The following is a 20204-nucleotide window of genomic DNA, read 5'->3' as shown; positions in this document are numbered from 1 at the left end:
GTTGTTAACTACACATTCTTTCTAAAATAATTTTATCTATATAATCTAAATTTAAATAGAAGATAAATTTATTTTACGACGAAGCTAAACTCCTGGTCACTGCTGCACTGCATCCAGACAAATGGCAGGGGTCTTTGAGAATTATGACACCAAAGCAGATCGAATCAGGCCTTCTCAGTTTTATAGCTTCATTAGCTCGTGTCGTGTAAACTGTGCAGTTCATTTGGGAAAAAAAAAGAGCATTTGTAGGTGCATTTTACAATGTTGGTTGAGATGACAGGCAGTTGCAGATTACAACAAAAAGCCGGCCTTGGCGGCTTCTTTTCTTCTCCCAGGGGGCCTAAACGCATTGACCAACGCAATTGGCGTCTGCTGCCGCCAACCCCATCAGTCTGCTCCACTGCATTCTTAATATGGTTTAGTTCACTTAACCTCATGGGTCCTGGTGATTATATCTTATTGTATTCTCCCTTAACCTTATCTTAACCGTTGCTGTCCCGTCGTTAACACACAATAATTAATACTCTACAAGTCGTTCGTGTGGGGACCGTGCCCCGTACTCTGGCCCCCACATGTCACTGGAGAACAAGAAGCTTTCGCCCACGCTGGTGCAACAAACAAACTTTGTCTCCATCTGTTTATTTTTAAGTGTTTGGTTTGAGTTGCGTGTTTTGTTTCAGGGTGGACACAGAAGGTCCTGAGTTTTTCTAATGCGCCATAATAAACAACTCCTCCTATTTGGATCTTGCAGAATACTCGGTGCTCTAAATTTTCATATCGCGTAAATCACGTATACCAACCGAAAGCATCTCAAACTTTAGGAGAATTACAACCCTATTTTTCGTTTAAGTTTAGACTTTTAACCAAAGTTTTAATTTTAAATGTTAAATTTGAAGTTGATTTTAAGAAGATTTTATCTATTTTATTTTTTACTTACTTTCACATTCTACGGATACGTATATAAAATTTTTATTGTCTAATAATCAATAAACTGTTTTACTTATGCTTAATACTATCTCCATCCCAATTTAAATGCAGTTGTCGATTTTTCATGTCCAATATTTAAACATTTGTATTATTTTAAAAACTTATTGAAAAATAAAAAATAGTATACATAAAATACTATTTATGCTTTATCATCTAATAATAATAAAATATTAATTAATAAGATGAACGGCCAAACATTGAACATAAACATTGTAAAACTGTTCTTTTATGGGGTAGTATAAGGTGGTGTTTGGGACAAGGGGCTAAACTTTAGCCCCTTGTCCCATCGAATGTTTGGACACATATTATAAATAGTAAACGTAGACTATTAATAAAATCCATCCATAAACTTAGACTAATTCGCAAGATGAATCTAATGAGCCTAATTAATCCATGATTAGCCTATGTGATGTTACAGTAAACATTTGCTAATTATGGATTAATTAGGCTTAAAAAATCGTCTCGCGGATTAGCTCTCATTTATGAAATTAGTTTTTTATTAGTCTGTGTTTAATACTTTAAATTAGTGTCTAAATATTCGATGAGATATGAGGCTATAAAATTTAGCCCCTCTAAATAACCCCTAAACTAGAAGATGAGAGCCTTTTAAGTGGATTGATATTACCCCATTTTAGTCTCAAACATAGAGGCTGACATATGTCTCGAAGTCATCAGACCCACGCATGTAGGCTGCCCAGTCATGGAAGTTAGGTAGGAGTAACTTCGTCCCAAGTGGTATACGTGCATCTTCAAATTTTATCAGGTGTCTTCTCGTTGGGGCCTTGTAACGAATGAACGGTCGAGATCAATCCCCGTCATCGCCGCGGCAAGCGGGATGACCGTCACCGTCCACGGATGTTTTTTTCTTTTCAAGCCTGGTTCAGGCTTTAGTTCCCAAATTTGTTTCAAAAACATCATATCGAATTTTTAGACATCTAAATAAAGCATTAAACATAGATGAACCAAAAAACTAATTATACAGTTATGAAAAATCTTGAGACGAATCTTTTGAGCCTAATTAGCCCATGATTAGCCATAAGTGCTACAGTAACCAACAAGTGTTAATGACGGATTAATTAGGCTCAAAAGATTCGTCTCGCGGTTTCTAGGCTAGCCGTCAAATTCGTTTTTTCATTCAGGTCCAAAAACCTCTTCCAACATTCGGTCAAACATTTAACGTGACACATCTCTCAAAAATTTTCTCAATCTAAACACCACCTCAGTTTATCATTGGTTACTGGTTGCATGTAGGAGCACGGGCACGGGCATGGCAATATGGCATGATAAAACCGTGCTGCCGATCGTCCTGCCTGCCGTATGTCCGTCACATCCAGTCGCCATTACGGCAGTCAAGAGCGTTCTGACGATGCCAGTCTCATGCCATCTGCTCGTAGCAAGCTAACAGTACAGTTGGCACTTGGCACGGTACATCCACCTGTATCGCAGGTCCAGCTGCTCCATCGTCTCAGAATATTTTTCAAACATTAAGATTGATGTGAAAATAATTATGATTAGTTAGATATAAATATAGGTGAAAAAATTAAATATTAAAGCTGCCATAAATTAAAACTATTTTATCTCATTTTGTTTGTTCTAAAATAACTTCAATTTTTAAGCAACCATTGTATTGGAGTTTGTAAAGTGGGAATCAAATGTATCGAAATTAGGTCAAGCTTGAGAAAATTATTTTGAGGTTTGGTAAAGTCAATGACATTATAATCTTTTTAGTTTTACATCGGTACGCATAAGATTGATGAAAAATAAAGTTATTTTGAAATGAATGGAATACAATATTGTGATTGGTTGGGCTGATGAGTTAGATAAAGAAGTTCTGTTTTAAGATGATTTGAAACCAATAAGTATCAGAGTGAGTAAACACATGTCCATATTGGTAGTTACAAAATGAAACTAAAGTTTTGCAACGGGTGCAATGCATACAACATAGGGGGTAGGGGAACCCAACAGTGACAATGTGATTGCCAAAACAATTCTTGCCAACTTTTGGCACGGGAATAAATCAAACAAAATTTTACCATTGCAACCATACCAAACTCTGTCAACATTCTGTAATTCCGAAACCTTCCAATCACAAAACTATATTAAATTTTGACCAGGTATCATAGGAAACAACAACATATCATTGGCATTGCCAAAAAATTGACGCTGCTAAATTTTAGATTAATTTATCAATAAAACGATAAGCATATTGTGGCAACAAGGTGAACATGCCAAACATGTTGCAAGTGAAGTAGTAGGTGCTAAACCGGTTTCAAGGACTCCTCTATTTACTGTTTTAGACAAGTATAAATATCACTAACGACTTTAGGTCTCTTCCAACTTTCCTCTTGTAGAAAACACTCATTACTTTCAGTCTGGTACTTGTATTGTTGAAGCTCCTTGCGTGTCATTGGACGAGAAGTCCCGAAAGCTCCTAAATTCAGCTGATCTGATCACTTCCGGCCGGTCGATCCGACCCTGGATGATGGTCACCAGACATTGGGGAATAATAACTCCCAGGTCCAACGATCCAACAACCCACTTAACTCCCGATCACATTTCTGATCGCCTTACCTACTGCAAACCTTGACGAGAAACGTTCCATTACGTGGTGGTGTCACCGGTCCTTCTCCGTGTGCCTGCTACCACCACCAAATGGTCACCCTCATCCGGCAAACTTGTACGTAAGACCAAATAATTATTGGCATATGGTACCTCCGGAGTCAAAAGCAAGTAGAATCCCAATGCACGCCGAGTGTCCATGAGTCCGTGTCACGTTTGTGCACGACGTCGACCCCATTATCGAATCTTCAGCAGCGGACTAACCCTGTGAACTGCTGAAACTGAACGGAAAGTTTCATCGAGATTCAGAAACGAGACGAACGTAAAATCGTGGAGAAGCTGGGGCGTTGCAAAAACCGTACATGTTGTGCAGTGCAGGAGAGCGAGGTGTGTGTGTGGGGGTGGGGGTGGCACTTGAACTTGAATTCTCTGGCCTGGGTTGTCACCGATCAAGCTAGAGGTGCACGCGCCGCTGCGCTTAGGGGTGGATAACGAGCCAGCTCGGGTCGGCTTGATCCAGCTCGTTAAGATAGCGAGCTGGCTCGGTTTGGCTCGTTATCATAACGAGCTAAAAACTCAGCTCGGCTCGGCTCGTTATAAAGCTCGAGCTGGCTCGTTAGGCTCGTGAGCCATGTATAAACAGTTAACATAAATAATTTTTTAATAGGTTATACAAGCAAATTTTTATTTCAAACATGCAAATCATATGAAATTGTATTTAAATGTTAAAGTTTGAACCAACAAATCACATGGTGAACCTATAAAGTACTAAACACATGTATTCCAAAATAAAATCAATGAACACTGGTAAATCTTGTGTCTTTGGTCTAGCTCGTTAGGCTCGTGAGCAGCTCACGAGCAACTCGAGCTGGCTCATTATCTCTAACGAGCTAAAATGCTAGCTTGACTCGTTAGAAAAATAAAACAAATCGAGTGGAGCGAGCTAACGAACCACGGGCTTTCTGTTCACCCCTAGCTGAGCTCGTGCAGAGCAGCGACTCGGCTCTGTCGCTCCCGACGAGGGAAGCACTGTAGCCTGTGCCGCTACTCCATGCTGCGTGCGACACGGCTAGCTACCGGCTACCAGCACGCGACGCGCTGCCGCTTTCCCCCCCTGCTGCCCGCCCCCGCGCGCATGGGGTGCGGACCCACGGCCTCGCTGCCTAGACGACGACTAGGCGGAGGTGGTGATCGATTGGATGCGGGAGTCATCACTGGCTGCTGATGCTGCGGCCGCCGGGTGAGCGGACGGAGCGCTGGTTGGGCCGGTCCTGCCGCGGCGGGAGCGTAGTGTACGGAGGGCTGCCATCGCATGCACATTTATGTGTTTTCACGTTGGGCGAGGGGAAAGCGCGCAGCTTTTATGGGGGAGTGGTAGCCGGTGGGGGGCGTCACCAGGTCCAGGTGGAATGGTGGGTGTGTCGGATTTCTTTCGCAGAGCTGCCCCAAGTGGGAATTAACTGCTTTTGCAAGTACCGTTTCAAGCAATGGTTGGGTTGCTCAATGATAAGGGGTTGTTTAGATTGAGCTAAACTTTTTTTTCCCATGTCACATCGGATGTTTGACACTAATTTGAAGTATTAAACATAGACTAATAAAAAAACTAATTTTATAAATAAGAGCTAATTCGCAAAACGATTTTTTAAGCCTAATTAATCCATAATTAGAGCATGTTTACTGTAGCATCACGTAGGATAATCATGGATTATTTAGGCTCAATAGATTCGTCTCGTGAATTAGTCCGAGATTATAGATATGTTTTATTAATAGTATACATTTACTATTTATAATAAGTCTCCAAATGTGGGACAAGGGCTAAACTTTAGCCTCTTGTCGCAAACACCCCCTAAATGACTTGCTATGGAAAAGGATGGATTAAAATGATTTGGGTGCATATTAGGCGTTTGGAGTAACTTGATGCTGAATTTTTAGGATTTGCTCACTCATTGTCTAGCTTCCAATGTGATGATTTTTAAGTTATAAACGACTAAATTAACCACTATAAAGTCGAATTTTTGCTATATAATGGTCAGACGAATAAGGTTTCATTGGGCTGAGAAAGTTCCATAGGAAATTTGGATTAAATCAATCCTTGGAATATTTTTCTACGAGTTCCTTTGGAAAAAGCCTAATAAATTTTCAACATCCCATGGATGGGGTCCGGTTCGTGTTCATGTGAGTAGCTCATTGATTAATGCTACGTACAGTGTCGAAATACTGCAGCAACAGTAATTTTAAAGTACTGTTCATCATTGTAGCAAATACTATAGTGCTAAATTTTATCCATCCATTTCGATCCAACGGTTATAGAATATACCAAATTTATGGTACTGTTGCTCTCTGCAGTAGCATATTGTTATTGCAGAGGATCTCGTGCCCCATGGATGTGGTTTTCTACGCCCTCCTTATTTTTAGGAAAACAAGGGATGGAGGTAGCTAGTACGTTCCTATTTTCTCTTGAGAAGTCCAATACACACACACTCTCACTCACTTCTATAAACAAATCCTCCAAAATTCATGTATTTCATTTTTCTGTGAACCATCAAAAAACGCCGCCTGCAATCCTCCTATCTTTTGGAATGCTATAGGTTTGTACTGTACATGACATCATATTTATAGTTTTTTTTTTCAAAATAATGTATCTCAAAAGGAGACGGTTCTAAAGCTAAATTATGGAAGAACATTCAGTCTTGTTCTAAAAATAGATTCAGTTGTCATCAAGAAAAAATAAAATAAAATAAAAATAGGTTCAGTTGGGGGAATTGCTAAAAAATAAGGCCCAACCAAACAAACGCTATGGGGAACTATATTGGGCTAGATTTGAGACATCCATAAGATACAGTACGGCCCATAAAGAAAAGCAGCCCAACCCGTGGGAAACCATCTTGCATTCTTGCAATCTTGCTCTCTGCTCCCCAGCCTCGCAAAAAATCCCGGAGCTTTTTTCCTCTTCTCTTCTCCGCAGATCGAACGCCACCCGAAAGGCCAAAACCCTAGGCCCCCTTCTCCTCCTCCGCCGGCTACAGTCTCCGACCCTCCGGCCAAGCGCGGAAGCGGAGGCGGCGGGCGGAGCGATGGACAGCGCCCTCGCCAGCGCGGCGGCGATCGCCGACCAGCGGCAGAAGATCGAGCAGTACCGCCACATCCTCTCCTCCGTCCTCTCCTCTTCCCCGCCCGACATCTCCCAGGCCAAGCGCTTCCTCGACCATAGTATGGGCACTATCTATGCCGCTTACTTGTTGATTTCTACTGACTCTGTTCTGTTTCGGGGCTGACGGTTGGGTTTGGTGCGGCCGCAGTGGTTTCTGACGAGGTGCCGCTCGTGGTGTCGCGGCAGCTGCTGCAGACCTTCGCGCAGGAGCTTGGAAGGCTAGAGCCAGAAGCTCAGAAGGAGGTTGCGCACTACGCGCTCACGCAGATCCAGCCTCGTGTGGTGTCCTTCGAGGAGCAGGTAGGCACCTTTGTTTTCACCCCTTGCCCTTGGTTTAAATTCGTCAATGCTACACATGTAGTTCCGTATGTTTCTACTGCAGACTCGGTAATATTGGTACAAATTTTCATGATTTTTTTCCCACGGATGACTATAGTTCTTATGTATGGTAGTGCGCCATAACCGTCACTTTTGTGATATCAATTTGAGTCATGTCACACATTGCACGGACTCATGAGCCATGACTCCAGCAGTGCTTGGAGATGATGCCTCCATCTTCATTTTCACAAGTTTATCGGGGCCTGTAGTGAGCAATGCATTGTTCATTTTTACTCATGAGCCAATATGATGCACCAAACAATTTTTTTTGCTGGATGTGAGGCATTGAAAACATGTATCCTAATTATTTGTGGTGATAACATTCGTTCCTACGCCACCCGTTCCAAATTCCAAAATATAAGCATTTTTAAGATTCAAATTTTGTAACACAATATAAACTTTTCTGCACTGATTTCCCATGATTTGAATCATTCCTGAGCCAATCAGGTGCTTAGAAAATCAATTCAATATTAAAAAATTGACCACCAATGTGATTAAAAGGAAATCTTTTGATATATCCTTAGTCTGTGCTAAACCTCGAAATGCTTATATTTTGGAACGGAGGTAGTAGGTAACAGCGATCATAAAATTTAAAGAGAAGTGGAATACTTGTGTTGTTTATGCAAGGTTCCTAATTCTAGAAGGTTATGAGGATCGGTGCAGCTTGACGTAATGATGTCAACGTTGTTACGGACAATTTATGCATTCTTGTTTATTGGTGTAAATAATTCTTTTTCTGTGTGATAATGGTTCTTCTATGTTAGTGTTATTCTAATTTATCCTCTGCCAATTTTTGGTGGTTTTTTCTTGCAAGCATAACCAATCTTCTGAGCTACATTTTGGTGTACCTTTCTGAACTTTTTTGGTATTATGCATATAAATTCTTCAATATCCTATGTTTTGACAGGTGGTGGTGATTAGAGAGAAGCTTGCAGAACTATATGAGTCTGAACAACAATGGTCGAAAGCAGCACAGATGCTTAGTGGGATTGACTTGGACTCAGGGATCAGGTATAAACCGACTTTTCATGTTTCTCTCTAAATATGTGAATGTTGTTTTCTCTGAGACATGAAAAATCTGAATATCTGATTTAAATCAGGATGCTGGATGACACGAACAAATTATCCAAATGTGTCCAGATTGCACGACTTTATTTAGAGGTTAGTTTTGTTGTTTGCTGTTGGTATAATGGTGTATATTACCAGATTAGTAATTTAGCTCTTCACTTGTAGGATGATGATTCTGTTAATGCTGAAGCTTTTATTAACAAAGCCTCATTTCTGGTAACACACAGCCACCAAGAACTTCTAAACTTACAATACAAGGTTTGTTGATGCTAGCACAGTTGCATTCTTATCTGCACTAAAATCAGAATTTTTTACTTATTTTTTCTTCTCTCTCTATATAAGGTCTGCTATGCTAGAATTTTGGATCTGAAGAGAAGATTCTTGGAAGCAGCACTTCGATACTATGACATCTCTCAGATTGAACAACGCCAAATTGGTGACGAGTAAGATTTTCTCTATATAGTTGCAGATTTTTTTTCCTTTCCAATCCATTAGGTAGTACACTTATCTCCATTGCTTGTTCAGTGGTAACTATTGTCTATTTTGGTTATGCCCTTCTAGCAATAATATACCCCCTCTGTTTCAGAATGCAAGGTGTTCTGTTTTTTTCCTAAGTTAAACTTAAGTTTATAGAAAAACGTAGCAATATTTGACACTAAATAAATATATTATTAGATTTAATGGAATTTATTTGGTGTTGTAGATGTTACTAACATTTCTATAAATCTAGTCAAACTTGAGGGGAGTATATGTCCATTGCCCCCTTGCTATTGAAATCTTAGATATTTGAACTTAGGTCTAGTTAATTTGTTACATCAGCAACTTATAGCACTTTTGTCTCCTAAACATTTGTGATGGAATACTCTACATCTGATCTCAGAGAGATTGATGAAAATGCTCTCGAGCAAGCTCTCAGTGCTGCTGTGACATGCACGATATTGGCTGGTGCTGGTCCGCAACGATCTCGCGTTCTTGCTACGTTGTACAAGGTATGTGCTTCTTTGGTTTATTGTAACATTCTGGTTAGCAGTGCTTGTTATATCTACCTCTTGTCATTTATTGTCTGCAATAACTTTCTATGTTTCATAGTCATCTTTGGCTCTGCCATGTTTACAATTAGACTATATATTATCATATACTTTTCAGAATTGTCTTGATACTAACTGTGTTCTGTTATGGAGCACCATAAGTAGTGCTCTTAGGATATTCCTAATCTCCTTCCATTACCTTCTCCCCTAAATTTTCCTTTTTCTGAAAAAAAAGTTTATATTGAAACAGAGATTATATTTCTTGATACACCTTAAAATTTCATTTTTCTGATAAAAGAGATAATATCAAAACAGATTAACAGCGGAATTGCTTACTGAACTCAGTAGAATGTGGCATCATTAAACCATACATTGAATGCTTGCTTTGTGGAAATGTTTAATAAAATACCTTGCTCTATGGAAGTTGCCAATTTGATATTGAATTGCTAATACCAAGATCCATTCAACTAGTTATCTTGGATGATTCATCAACTTTAGATGTTAACCATAGTAACGTTCTGAATGTTTGATGTTAACCAATCTGTAATTGTGGCCTATAAATGATTCTGTGGGCTTGGAACCAACACCTTGTTGTATCAGCACTGTAGTAACTTGAAAATACATTTGTGTTACGCCTGAACTTTCTTATTATAATGTTGCTTAAATTATGACTTGGGCATGATCTTATAATGCCCTTTTCTTTTAGGACGAGAGATGCTCAAAGTTGAAGATATACCCAATACTACAGAAGGTGCCTACCTTCCTATGCCCCCCTAGCATTTTTATTTGGAGCATAAGTTCTCTTTATTGATATGCCTTCTACTTGTTCAAATGTATAGGTTTTTCTTGAAAGGATTTTGAGGAAACCAGAAATTGAAGCATTTGCAGAGGAGCTAAGGCCGCATCAAGTTAGTAAACATACCCTCTTCCAACATGAGTGGTAGCTTGAACTTTTCTTGACTGGGTTTTTCTACTGTTCAACAGAAAGCTCTCTTACCAGATAGGTCTACTGTACTTGACCGGGCTATGATTGAGCATAACCTCCTTAGTGCCAGTAAACTTTACACTAATATCAGGTAAATTTGTGCATTGAGATTTTCAGGGTCATTGTGATTTATCATTCTGATCAACCATTGATTTATTTATGCAGCTTTGATGAGCTTGGAGCATTATTGGGCATTGACCCTAGGAAGGTCAGTATTTTTGGTTAATTTAGCTAGTGCATGTTGATACATCATTTCATTTTTAGGCAGACAGGTTCACACAGATTCAATACAACTGCTTAAAAGTTCATAATTTGGAACGTTTAGGTAATAGTTCTGGGTGGCAACCTGTCAGAAATAAGTCAAGTTGGGCCTGAACCAGCAAGTTTCACAATTTAAAATAAAAAAACAGGAGAACTCAAACCATCTCGCATGTAACTCGTGCCTCGACCCTGGGAGGACCTGATTTTTTTTCTGTAAATGATTTGCTTTATTATATTTGATTTTTAAATATGAAAGTATTCAATTGAATTCTTACTGCAATTAACTTTGTGCTTGCAGGCTGAAAAGATAGCATCCCGAATGATTTATGAAGATAGGATGCGAGGTTCAATTGATCAGGTATAATCATGATTTCCTTATGTTGGTATTATGCTATTCCCACTTCAAGCATAGACATCTGAAATGGATTTACACTGTAACCATGTTTTACTATTTTATGGTTTAGTTTGAGACCTTGTTTGTTTTAGCTTAGGATTATGTAATCTGGATTTTAGAAATAATCTGCAACAAACAATTAGATTATTATGTCAACTTATTATAATCTAAAGCTCTAGATTACTATAATCTAATAAGCTCATCCAAGGATGCTTTTCCAGATTATTGAGTGGATAAAACATACTACCTTAGACACTTTATATTAATTACCCATCTTGCCGGCTTATAATAATCCAGCTTATGGTAATCCACCTTAATAATCTAGATTATAATAATCCTAAGTGAAAATAAACAGGGCTGAGTTGTTATGAGATTCACTTGGGTGTCTTATTTTACAGGTTGAAGCTGTGATACATTTTGAGGATGACACTGAAGAGCTGCAGCAGTGGGACCAACAGGTTAGTTTATCCGCTCACTGCTTCCTTGCGTTTCTAGGCAGTTTTGTTGACCTGCACAAGTACTTCTAGTGTTTTTCAGTTAACTAGAAAATATATATACTTCATATCGCTAAACATTGGATGTGCTTTCAGATTGCGGGCCTATGCCAAGCGCTGAACGACATTCTTGACAGCATGTCAAGCAAGGGAATGGCCATCCCTGTGTGAGTTCATCAGGCTGCCTTCTTGACGGTACGCGTGAGAAATGTGGTCACGGCGTCATGCCTTGCGGACATTTTGTACAGATGTTCGGTGCTGCGAGTACTACTCATGTTCTGGAACGAATTTTTGGGCACAATTAGTTGTCGATTGGTACATGCTGGACAGAATAGGGCAGCGGCACCGTAATGGCTACATATCACAAACCGAAATTCATCCTTGTCTTCTTTTGTCTAGCTTCTGGTATGATCGTTGTACCGACAGGATACTCTGATTGAATTCGATCGGAGTGAGGTGACGATGAGTGTCACTGGCGAGCGTAGTCCGCAGGAGCCGACAGAATGGTGGAATTTCTATTTCGTCGAGCGGCAAGTTCAACCTTATAAACCGTTGGGGCTTGAGACGGAGGCTTGCACCGTTGCACTTATTAAGCCATACGTCATATGCTGCTCCTGCTTTAAGGTACTAATCTAATCTAGTTTCATAATTTACTTCAGTTTCGTCTGCAAAACAAGAACTGCTTTAAGGTAGTAGGCTAGTTTAGTTTCATAGTTTACTTCAGTTTCGGTTGCAAAACAATCTTGTCGCACATCTGGTTTTTGCACATGCACTCCATGGTTTGCAAGCGGTTTCTTATACACATCAGCAGCTTATTTCACTGGGCTACGTCAAGACACGGTAGAACAAAACGAAACTAGTACTACACACGTAGGCAGGCCTCTACACGAGCAAGGCCAACATTATTTATACGACTGCATGGGCTGGACATGCTCACTGGCTCAGGCGCTGGATAGCCTGCCCTTGATACTGCGGTAGCGTTTCTTCAAGCTCCTGGACAAGCGAACCTGCCGCTCGCCCCAGTCGCCTTCCTCTTCTTCCTCCTTCCACCTTGGTTCAGGCTCGTCTCCTCTTCCACCCTCGTGCTCCTCCTCCTCTCTCCTCCGCTCTTCCTCTTCTTGTTCTCTCCTCTCTCTTTCCTCCTCCTCCCTCCTCTTCTTCTCTTCCTCCTTGCGCTCTCTCCTTTCTTTCTCTTCTTCTTCCTCCTCCCTCTTCTTCCTCTCCTCTTCTTGCCTCCTCCTTTCTTCCTCCTCCCGCTCCTTCTCTCCCTTCCCACCCCCTTCCTCTTCCTCCTGCTCCGCCTTCCTCTCCAGCTCCTCCGCGCACGACGTGCACGCCATTATGGTCGACTCGCGCCCCGACGACAGCAGCCTCCCGACGGCGGTGGAGTTGTCCTGCCCAAGCGACAGCGCCAGTATCTCCTTGCCGATCAGCTGCAGAACGGAGTGCTTCCCGGCCAGGAACTGCGGGTGGTTGTGCCCCATGTCGGTGCTGAACCCGACGAACACGAACGAGTCGTTGTTGAACGATATCTGCGCCATCGGGTGGAACTGCGGCACCACGAACACGTCCCCTTCCTTCACCCTGAACACCGAGTTCTTGCACCGGCCGCCGCCGTGGCCGTGTTCACCACCGTCGTCCTCGTCGCCGTGCCGCCTCTTGCTTTCACCAGACGGGATGCTGGGACAAACTATCTGCACTATCCCCGCGCCCTGGATCACGATGGCGATCTCGGTCGCTCTCGGGTTCCAGTGAGGCCCCATCATGGCGCCCTGCAAATCGCACAGTCGAATCAAGCATTGGTGGTCTTGTCAAAGAGAAATCAAGCTGCAAGTGTGGCGGCTTGTGTGCGACATTACCGTGGTCAGGTTCACCATGAACATGCCAACGTTGGATCCCCGCAAGGTCTCGAGGTCTTGGTTGGTCATCGATCTGCTCCATCCGTAGCAGTTCTCGACGTCCGGCTTGCCGGAGTAGAAGTTGAACGTCTTGCTCTTGGACTTCTTGTCTTTGCCCTTGTGCTTGCCCTTGTCCCTGTGCTTGTCCTTCTTCTTCTTGTTCAGGAAGTGCGGGTCTCTCACTCCCCACAGCGCGTCAGCGATTTCTTCCGTCCAATTCGACGAGTCCTCCTCGTCCTCCTGCTCTGGATTGTACGGTATGATCGCCGCCGGGGTCTTCGCCGATTTGATCGACTTCACTACTTCGCGTGGAACCTGAACACAATTGTTTTAGTTTGCGAAATGTAAAAACGTGTGTGTAATGAATATGTACGATTTATATGTAGTACTAAAATCTAGTAGCAGTTACCTCGAAGCCCTGTCGAAGAACTTCCCCTTCAAACCCTTTCAGTAGGTCACTGACACAGGAATAAGCCTCTGACGTCGGATGCTGCAAAGCAAAATGGGTGCACGAGGAGAACACCAAACAGCCAAACTGTGAATCATGCGTGCCAAGGGCCCGGGTCGTTGAGATACTTTGATGTACGCAGGTACGTACCCTTGGGTCATCGGCGTTGATGCTGTCGCTGGTGAAGATGGCGTAGATCTGAAGGCGTTCTCTCGTGCTGCAGGGGTAACTCTGGATGTAGAGGATGGTGCCCTGTTCGAAGTTGTAGACGTCTCCTCTCTCCACCTGCAGTGTGCTGGATTTACTGTTCCCTTCCTCTATGTAGGTCACCTTCCCTCTCCCTATGGCATCAGTCACAGGTTCACATCTTTCAACTCACGTAAGCACGTTTATACTTTCAGAAAAAGCACCGCTAGTTTTACTTGGGAAACTCTTTTTTTTGAAAGAGTCTTTCAGAAAACTACTATACACAGCTTCATACTTATTTTTGTTACAACAAGTCAAATTTGAACTTGATATATCTCATATTAATATATCTTATCAAACGTTTTCATATTTTTAATAACTATTTAATACCATGAAACCAATGGGTGAAACATTACCACTACGAAGGGAATAGTACACCACCTACGTAGACAACGTACCAGTGTATTATCTACGGTTTAGGTTACCAGATGTTCTGGTTTTTTTCGGTTTAATCGTAAAAATATAGGAATAACCAAAATGTCTTATAAACATAACGGAGGGAGCAGTACGTACCGCTGTGCACGTAGAACACCATGTCGGCGTGCAGCTGCACGGGGAGAAACAGCGCGCCGGGGCTCATCGTGATGAAGTGCAGCCGGTACGCGGAGCCGGCAGCGTCGGCGACATCCACGGCAGTCACAAGGCCAGCGTCGCTCGCCGCGACCACCCTCCGCCACTCCTTCGGCACGAGCTGCCCGCCGCCACCCGCCTCGCCGCCATGCCACCACTTCTCCTCGTGCGCCCACGCGGCCGCCGCCGAGACGGCCACGAGGAGGGCGAGCCATCGAACCGCCGACCTCGCCGGCACCGCCATTCTTCACACTGCTACGTACCCCCTCTCGCTTTCTCGCTCGCTCGACCGCTCCGCTCGCCTTTTCCGATCGACCGACCGCCCGCGAAGAACTCGATCCCGCGGTGTGCGAGGCGAACGGGGCGGCCTAAGTAGGCAAGGCGAGGTTTCGCCGGTTCGGTGATGGGGTGGCGCGCGCGACGTGGAGGGGCGCCGTGGCGTGGTGTCGCCTTGCATGGGCGCGACGTGGCCTGGTGGCGACAGAGGGTGGTAGCTCGCTGGACTCGTATGCGGGCTCGTGACGGGTGCGCCCCGTGCGCGGGTGCGCTGGCCACTTGTCTCGGGTGGCGCCGTGAGCTGGACTGCGCCGCTGCGCGGTGTATACCCCTCAAACTCGAAGAGTCCGACCGACCCATCATGATCAGGAGCATTGCCGGCTTTTGCTTTTCTGTAGCGTTGCCACGGCCCAGGCCTCTTGCTTGTATGCATTCTGGGCCGTGTATTTCCTTTGGGCTGTTCGTTGCCCGAGAGGAAACCGTCGTCACGCTATATATCATCCTCATAACCATCAGTCGTAATCTGCAACGTGCCAGGTTCAGCTGCCTCGGTGTTAACCTACTGAGAGCCCACTGTTTGGCGAGGAGGCAAAGGTACAAATATGGCACCGTCAAGACAGGACAGGGCTTTGTAACTTTGTTGGTACACGGTCACCCCACCCTCTATTCGGTTCACACTCTCTTTGTATGCATAAGGAAACTTATTTGTACGAGAGTATATTTGTATGCATAAGGAAACTTGTATGAGAATATATTTGTATGCATAAGGAGTTCTGTAGGAGCCAACTTGGAGTTTTCAAACCAATCGCATGAAGGTTATTTTGACCGGCATCTAGAACCAAGATATAATTAGCAGTAAAAAGTGCATGTGTGAGTTAATGAGAGCTGATCCTATAGGTGACATTTATGAAAAGATGCTTCAGGCAATTTGGGCTGTGAAAAGCAAGGTGAACTCAGTGCTATGTTTCATGCTAGTTACGGCAATAAAGAATATCCTCCCAAGGATATCTGGAGACCAATAATTAATTATCCTGGATAACCTGCAATATGGTCCTGAGGTGCTAGGCCAATTACCAAAATACCCATATGGCTTAATCATCTCTATAGGAACAATATTGTAACTTTCTCATGTAATATCTAGACTATTAAAATCCACCGTACCCACTATATTAGGGGACATTGAAAAAATAAATATATTACTATGTTCTTTGAGCATTTGATACTCAAATTCAGGTTCATCTTATATTTATTTTGGATAAACAGGGAATTGCATTCCACCGTCTATCCATCCTCTTGTTCATGATCTAAGGTCACAACAACCTTGTTGTTATTAATGGACGACAATAGGAAATCTGAAACTCAACTAACGTTACAAACTCCTATATTGCAGCCGAAAATTGTTCATTGATCGTCCACACACCACATCAATTTGCCCAACCTTATGGGGAGTAACTGCTGCAGATCACACATTTTTCTTCGTGTGTCACTTCTACATCGGCTAATAAAATTGCTCTGCTTGATCAGCTTATCAAAGTTTTCGTACTAACACGGACACCAATTACAACTTTCTCTAATTCATAGCAATATAAAACTTCTTATAGTATGTGTAAATTACGTTGTTTCATCTATATTATATGTGTCTATTATTAGTATATATGTAAATCTAGACATACGTATAGAATTTTATAATATGGAATGGAAGAAAGCAACATTCACGTACTAATAGTATTAGGGCATCTCTGGTAGAAATTCGACATAAATAATGTAGAAATAAGCCTCATTTTTCACTTATGCTTATGCTTACAAACTAAAATTTAAATTTTTGACTTTAAATTTGGACAAATTTTTATAGTTTATTTCATCGTAGTTTATTTTTCAACCTTAAGTTTTAGATCACCAAGAAAACATATAAATTTTTTTTCACAGAATATTTTTTCATTTATCCTCTTCGTTTTCACGCTTGCTCACACGGGCTACCCTACGGCTATAGGAAAGAAAGATAGTATATTTAACTTGGTTCGAATCAAATTGCAATTTCAAGCTCTAACAATTTGATTCGATTGCCATAACGTGGATAATCGATCTATCTTCTCCATGGTTCGATTTATAGCATTCACTGGAGATGGCCTTATGTACTCCAGCTAGTAGCTCCCATTGCTTAAGTAGTCAACTCTGTGGACTTGTTCTGTCCATGGCCGTGTTCCTTCCCCACGGCGTTGGTGTCGTGTTCATCGCCGCCGAAGAGTACGATGGTGTCCTCCAGGCTCCTGCCTCGCGTCTCCGGCAGGAAGAAGAACATGAACACCCACCCGGCCGTAGCTATGCCGGCGTAGAGGTAGAAGCTCCCGGCGAAGGTGATGGCCTTGCAGAGCGACAGGAAGGACATGCTGATGGCGCCGCTCATGATCCGGTTCATCGCCGTGCCGAGCGCGCATCCCTGCGCGCGCAGCCGCAGCGGGAAGATCTCCGAGCTGTACACCCAAGCAATCGGCCCCATCCCGATGGAGAAGGACGCCACGAACGCCAGCACCATCGCGATGCTCAGACCCACCAGTGGCGTCGCTTGGCCCTCCGGGCGTTGGTCGATCACGTGCAGCGCCGATGCCAGCGTGACGAGCGAGATCACCATCCCGGCGGCGCTGGTGAGGAGCAGCGGCCTCCGGCCGACGCGGTCGAGGAGGAACGTGGCGACGAGGATGAAGAGCGTCTTGCTGGCGCCCACCGCCACGGAGGCTCCGATGGAGTGGGAGTCGGAGTGGAGACCCGCCTTGTCGAACACCCGCGGGCTGTACAACACGACGGAGTCGATGCCGGAGGCTTGCTGGAAGAACTGGAGACCAAGGCAGGCGATGAGTATGCGGCGCACGGCCGGCGTCGGACGGATCAGCAGGTCCCTCCAGACCCCCTCGCCGTGGCTTCCCCTGCTCTTGCGGACGATTGTCACGACCTCGTCGTCGTCGGAGATCCCTTCGGGGATGCCCACCGCGTTCTTGATGTCGGCGAGCCTCTCCTCGGCCTCGGCCGGCGAGTCGGAGGTCTTCTCGAGGACGCGGCGCGCGTCGCCAATGCGCCCCTGCATGACGAGCCACCGCGGCGACTCCGGCATGGCGAGGACGCCCAGTGCGAGGAAGACGGGCGGCACGGCGCCGACAAGGAACATGGCGCGCCACCCAATGCTGAGCGGGAGGCGGTAGAAGGCGAAGTTGGATACGTAGCCGAGGAGGACCCCGGTGTTGATGAACACCTCGGGGAACGACGTGAGCAAGCCGCGCGCGGACGCCGGCGCCACCTCGGCCGTGTACACCGGCGCGATCATGAGCGCGTAGCCCACACCCACGCCGGCCACGAAGCGGCCGAGCATGAGAATCGCGTAGCTCGGGGCGAGGCCCATGATGAGCGCGCCGGCGAAGAATATGACCGCCGCGAGCACCATGGTGTAGCGCCGGCCGATCCAGTCGGACGTCCGGCCCGCCGCGAGCGAGCCGACGAGCGAGTAGATGTTGATGATGCCGGCAAGGATCGCGATCTTCGTGTCCGAGATGTTGAGGTCCTCCTTCATGAACTTCTGGGCGCCGCTCATCACCGAAATGTCTGTTTGATCGATCGATCACACGCAAAGATCGAAATGGTTAGGATATATGCACGTGAGCTCTGAGCACGATCGAGGGCGTGGTGGTGTGCGTTTTTGCACGTACCGTAGCCGAGGAGGATGGAGTTCATGGAGGCGAGGACGGCGCAGGCGAGGGCGTACTTGTTGAGGGGAGCGCGCTTCGCCGGCGCCTCGGCGGCCGGGATTTCGTCGGAGGCGTCCTTCGACATGGTGACAAAGGCGCGCGAGCTGCGAATCTGCGATGGATAAAGTTTGTGTGGAATTTAGTAGCCGTGCGGCGCTAGCTCCGGCTGCGGCTGCGCGTTCTGTGCCACCACCTCCTCCCGCTCTTATAAAGCACCGGTATTGTTGGACAATAGTCGATGCCTTTCATATCATAAGTAACTTTAGTTTTAAATTCAACTATAATTATAAAAAATAAAGCAATATTTTTTTTTAAAAAAATTAAACATCTTATAGAAATGAGTTTCACTCTCGTCCTTACTTTTGTACCTAGAGGTACCGGTATCTCAAGTTACCAAATCGTTTCTCACCATTAGATCTAGCTAAGTAGGATGTGCACTGTTAGATCCAACTATCAGAAACGATTTGGAACTGCGAGGTACCGGTACTGGTATCTTGAGGTATAAAAGGAAGGATGAGAGTAAAACCCTATAAAAATATATTGAATGATATATTTAATAAAACTAATTCGCTGGTGTGAATGTAAGTGTTTTTCTTTTATAAATTGATTGAACTTAAATAAGTGTGACTTAGGATAAACTTAATGTGATCTGGAATATAAAACAGAGGATGTACATCACTAAGAAGAATCTGATGATTGCCATAGGTCACCTCATGATAATGACACGTAAGATCCTTCGGGAAGACTTTGTATTAGCACCCCTACCTTTTTGGTTTTTACTTATACTTATAAACTAAAAAAATTAAATATTCAACATTAAATTTTAAGTTAATTTTAAATTTTTTATTGTAGTTTATTGTTTAGCCCTGACTTTTAAATCACTATAAACAATTATATAAAGTTTTACCTCGTGGCCTCAGCATTCAAATTAGAAGATAGTTTTGTCCCATCTTATTGGAAAAATGTCTTAATTTCCGCTATTTCACGTCTGTAGCAGTTTGGATGTAACCATTTCCCGTATTCTATTTTTAATGATATTCTGGTTGGGAATCTCTCCTCCCGGTGAATTATAAAAAAATTATATAAAGTATTTTTCACAAACTATTTTCCATTTGCAAATATATTATTTGATTTTTTTCTTAAAAAACAAAAGGATGGCCTCTCTGGGCGACGAATCCTCAATTCCCCAGTGTAAAAATATGTCCTTCAAACTAGAAAACGCAGCTCACATTGCAAATTGCCCTGTCTCATTGTCAGCATTTTGTCCGGTGGAACGAGAGGTGAATGAGAGGGCAAGACGGTGGGCGGAGAGGTTCAGTGAGAGGTGGTACGATCAGGAGCTCAGGGCAGCGGTTAGCTTGGCGGCGCACCAGGCGTCCTGGTGCATGTCCGTGGACGTTGCCACCTTGGTCATGTTCCGGCTGGGGTGGAGGTCTGGGGCGATGTGTGAGACTGTCAAGTGGAGCCTAGGGCTAGTGGGGCCCATAGTCCAGTCAGAATGAGAGGAAACTCCAGTATATTAAGTGTAACCTTGTCGTCTTTGTGCTTTTGTTATGCTTACCAGCTAAATTTAAATTTTTAACCTTAAATTTGAAATTGGTTTTGAGTTTTTTTATTATAGTTTATTTCACCTTTTGCTTTTATATCGTTAATACATATATATTTTTTATTCATAAATTATTTTTTATTTGTAAATATATTGTTTGGTTTTTCAGTAAAAAAGCCAA

At 43.7% G+C, this 20204-nt stretch overlaps 3 protein-coding genes across 3 annotated transcripts; 1 reads left to right on the top strand and 2 right to left on the bottom strand.

Annotated features, from left to right (window-relative positions):
• The first annotated feature begins 6480 nt into the window (after positions 1-6480).
• Positions 6481-11687, top strand: LOC102716768 (COP9 signalosome complex subunit 4). Its single transcript, XM_015835569.2, has 14 exons — positions 6481-6756; positions 6846-6997; positions 7983-8086; positions 8176-8236; positions 8309-8401; positions 8486-8586; positions 9024-9132; positions 9878-9922; positions 10011-10079; positions 10156-10247; positions 10322-10364; positions 10716-10775; positions 11210-11269; positions 11402-11687. Exons 1-14 carry the CDS (start codon positions 6621-6623, stop codon positions 11474-11476), a joined length of 1200 nt encoding a protein of 399 aa, XP_015691055.1. The 5' UTR covers positions 6481-6620; the 3' UTR covers positions 11477-11687.
• A 324-nt stretch (positions 11688-12011) lies between these two features.
• LOC102716487 (vicilin-like seed storage protein At4g36700) lies at positions 12012-14924 on the bottom strand. The gene is given in 5 exon segments (XM_040521718.1): positions 12012-13077; positions 13165-13518; positions 13613-13693; positions 13802-13992; positions 14411-14924. Coding segments are annotated over 5 exon segments (1971 nt in total). The 3' UTR covers positions 12012-12246.
• Positions 14925-16656: 1732 nt separating this feature from the next.
• LOC102703469 (polyol transporter 5-like) lies at positions 16657-18648 on the bottom strand. The gene is made up of 2 exons (XM_006649501.3): positions 18439-18648; positions 16657-18334 (listed from the first exon to the last, which is right to left on the bottom strand). Exons 1-2 carry the CDS (start codon positions 18560-18562, stop codon positions 16902-16904), a joined length of 1557 nt encoding a protein of 518 aa, XP_006649564.1. The 5' UTR covers positions 18563-18648; the 3' UTR covers positions 16657-16901.
• Positions 18649-20204: the final 1556 nt, after the last annotated feature.

The sequence above is a fragment of the Oryza brachyantha genome, chromosome 3, assembly GCF_000231095.2.
Source record: "Oryza brachyantha chromosome 3, ObraRS2, whole genome shotgun sequence".
NCBI lineage: Eukaryota > Viridiplantae > Streptophyta > Magnoliopsida > Poales > Poaceae > Oryza > Oryza brachyantha.
Note: the sequence above shows the minus strand (reverse complement) of the source record. Positions and strands in the feature narration are given on the sequence as shown.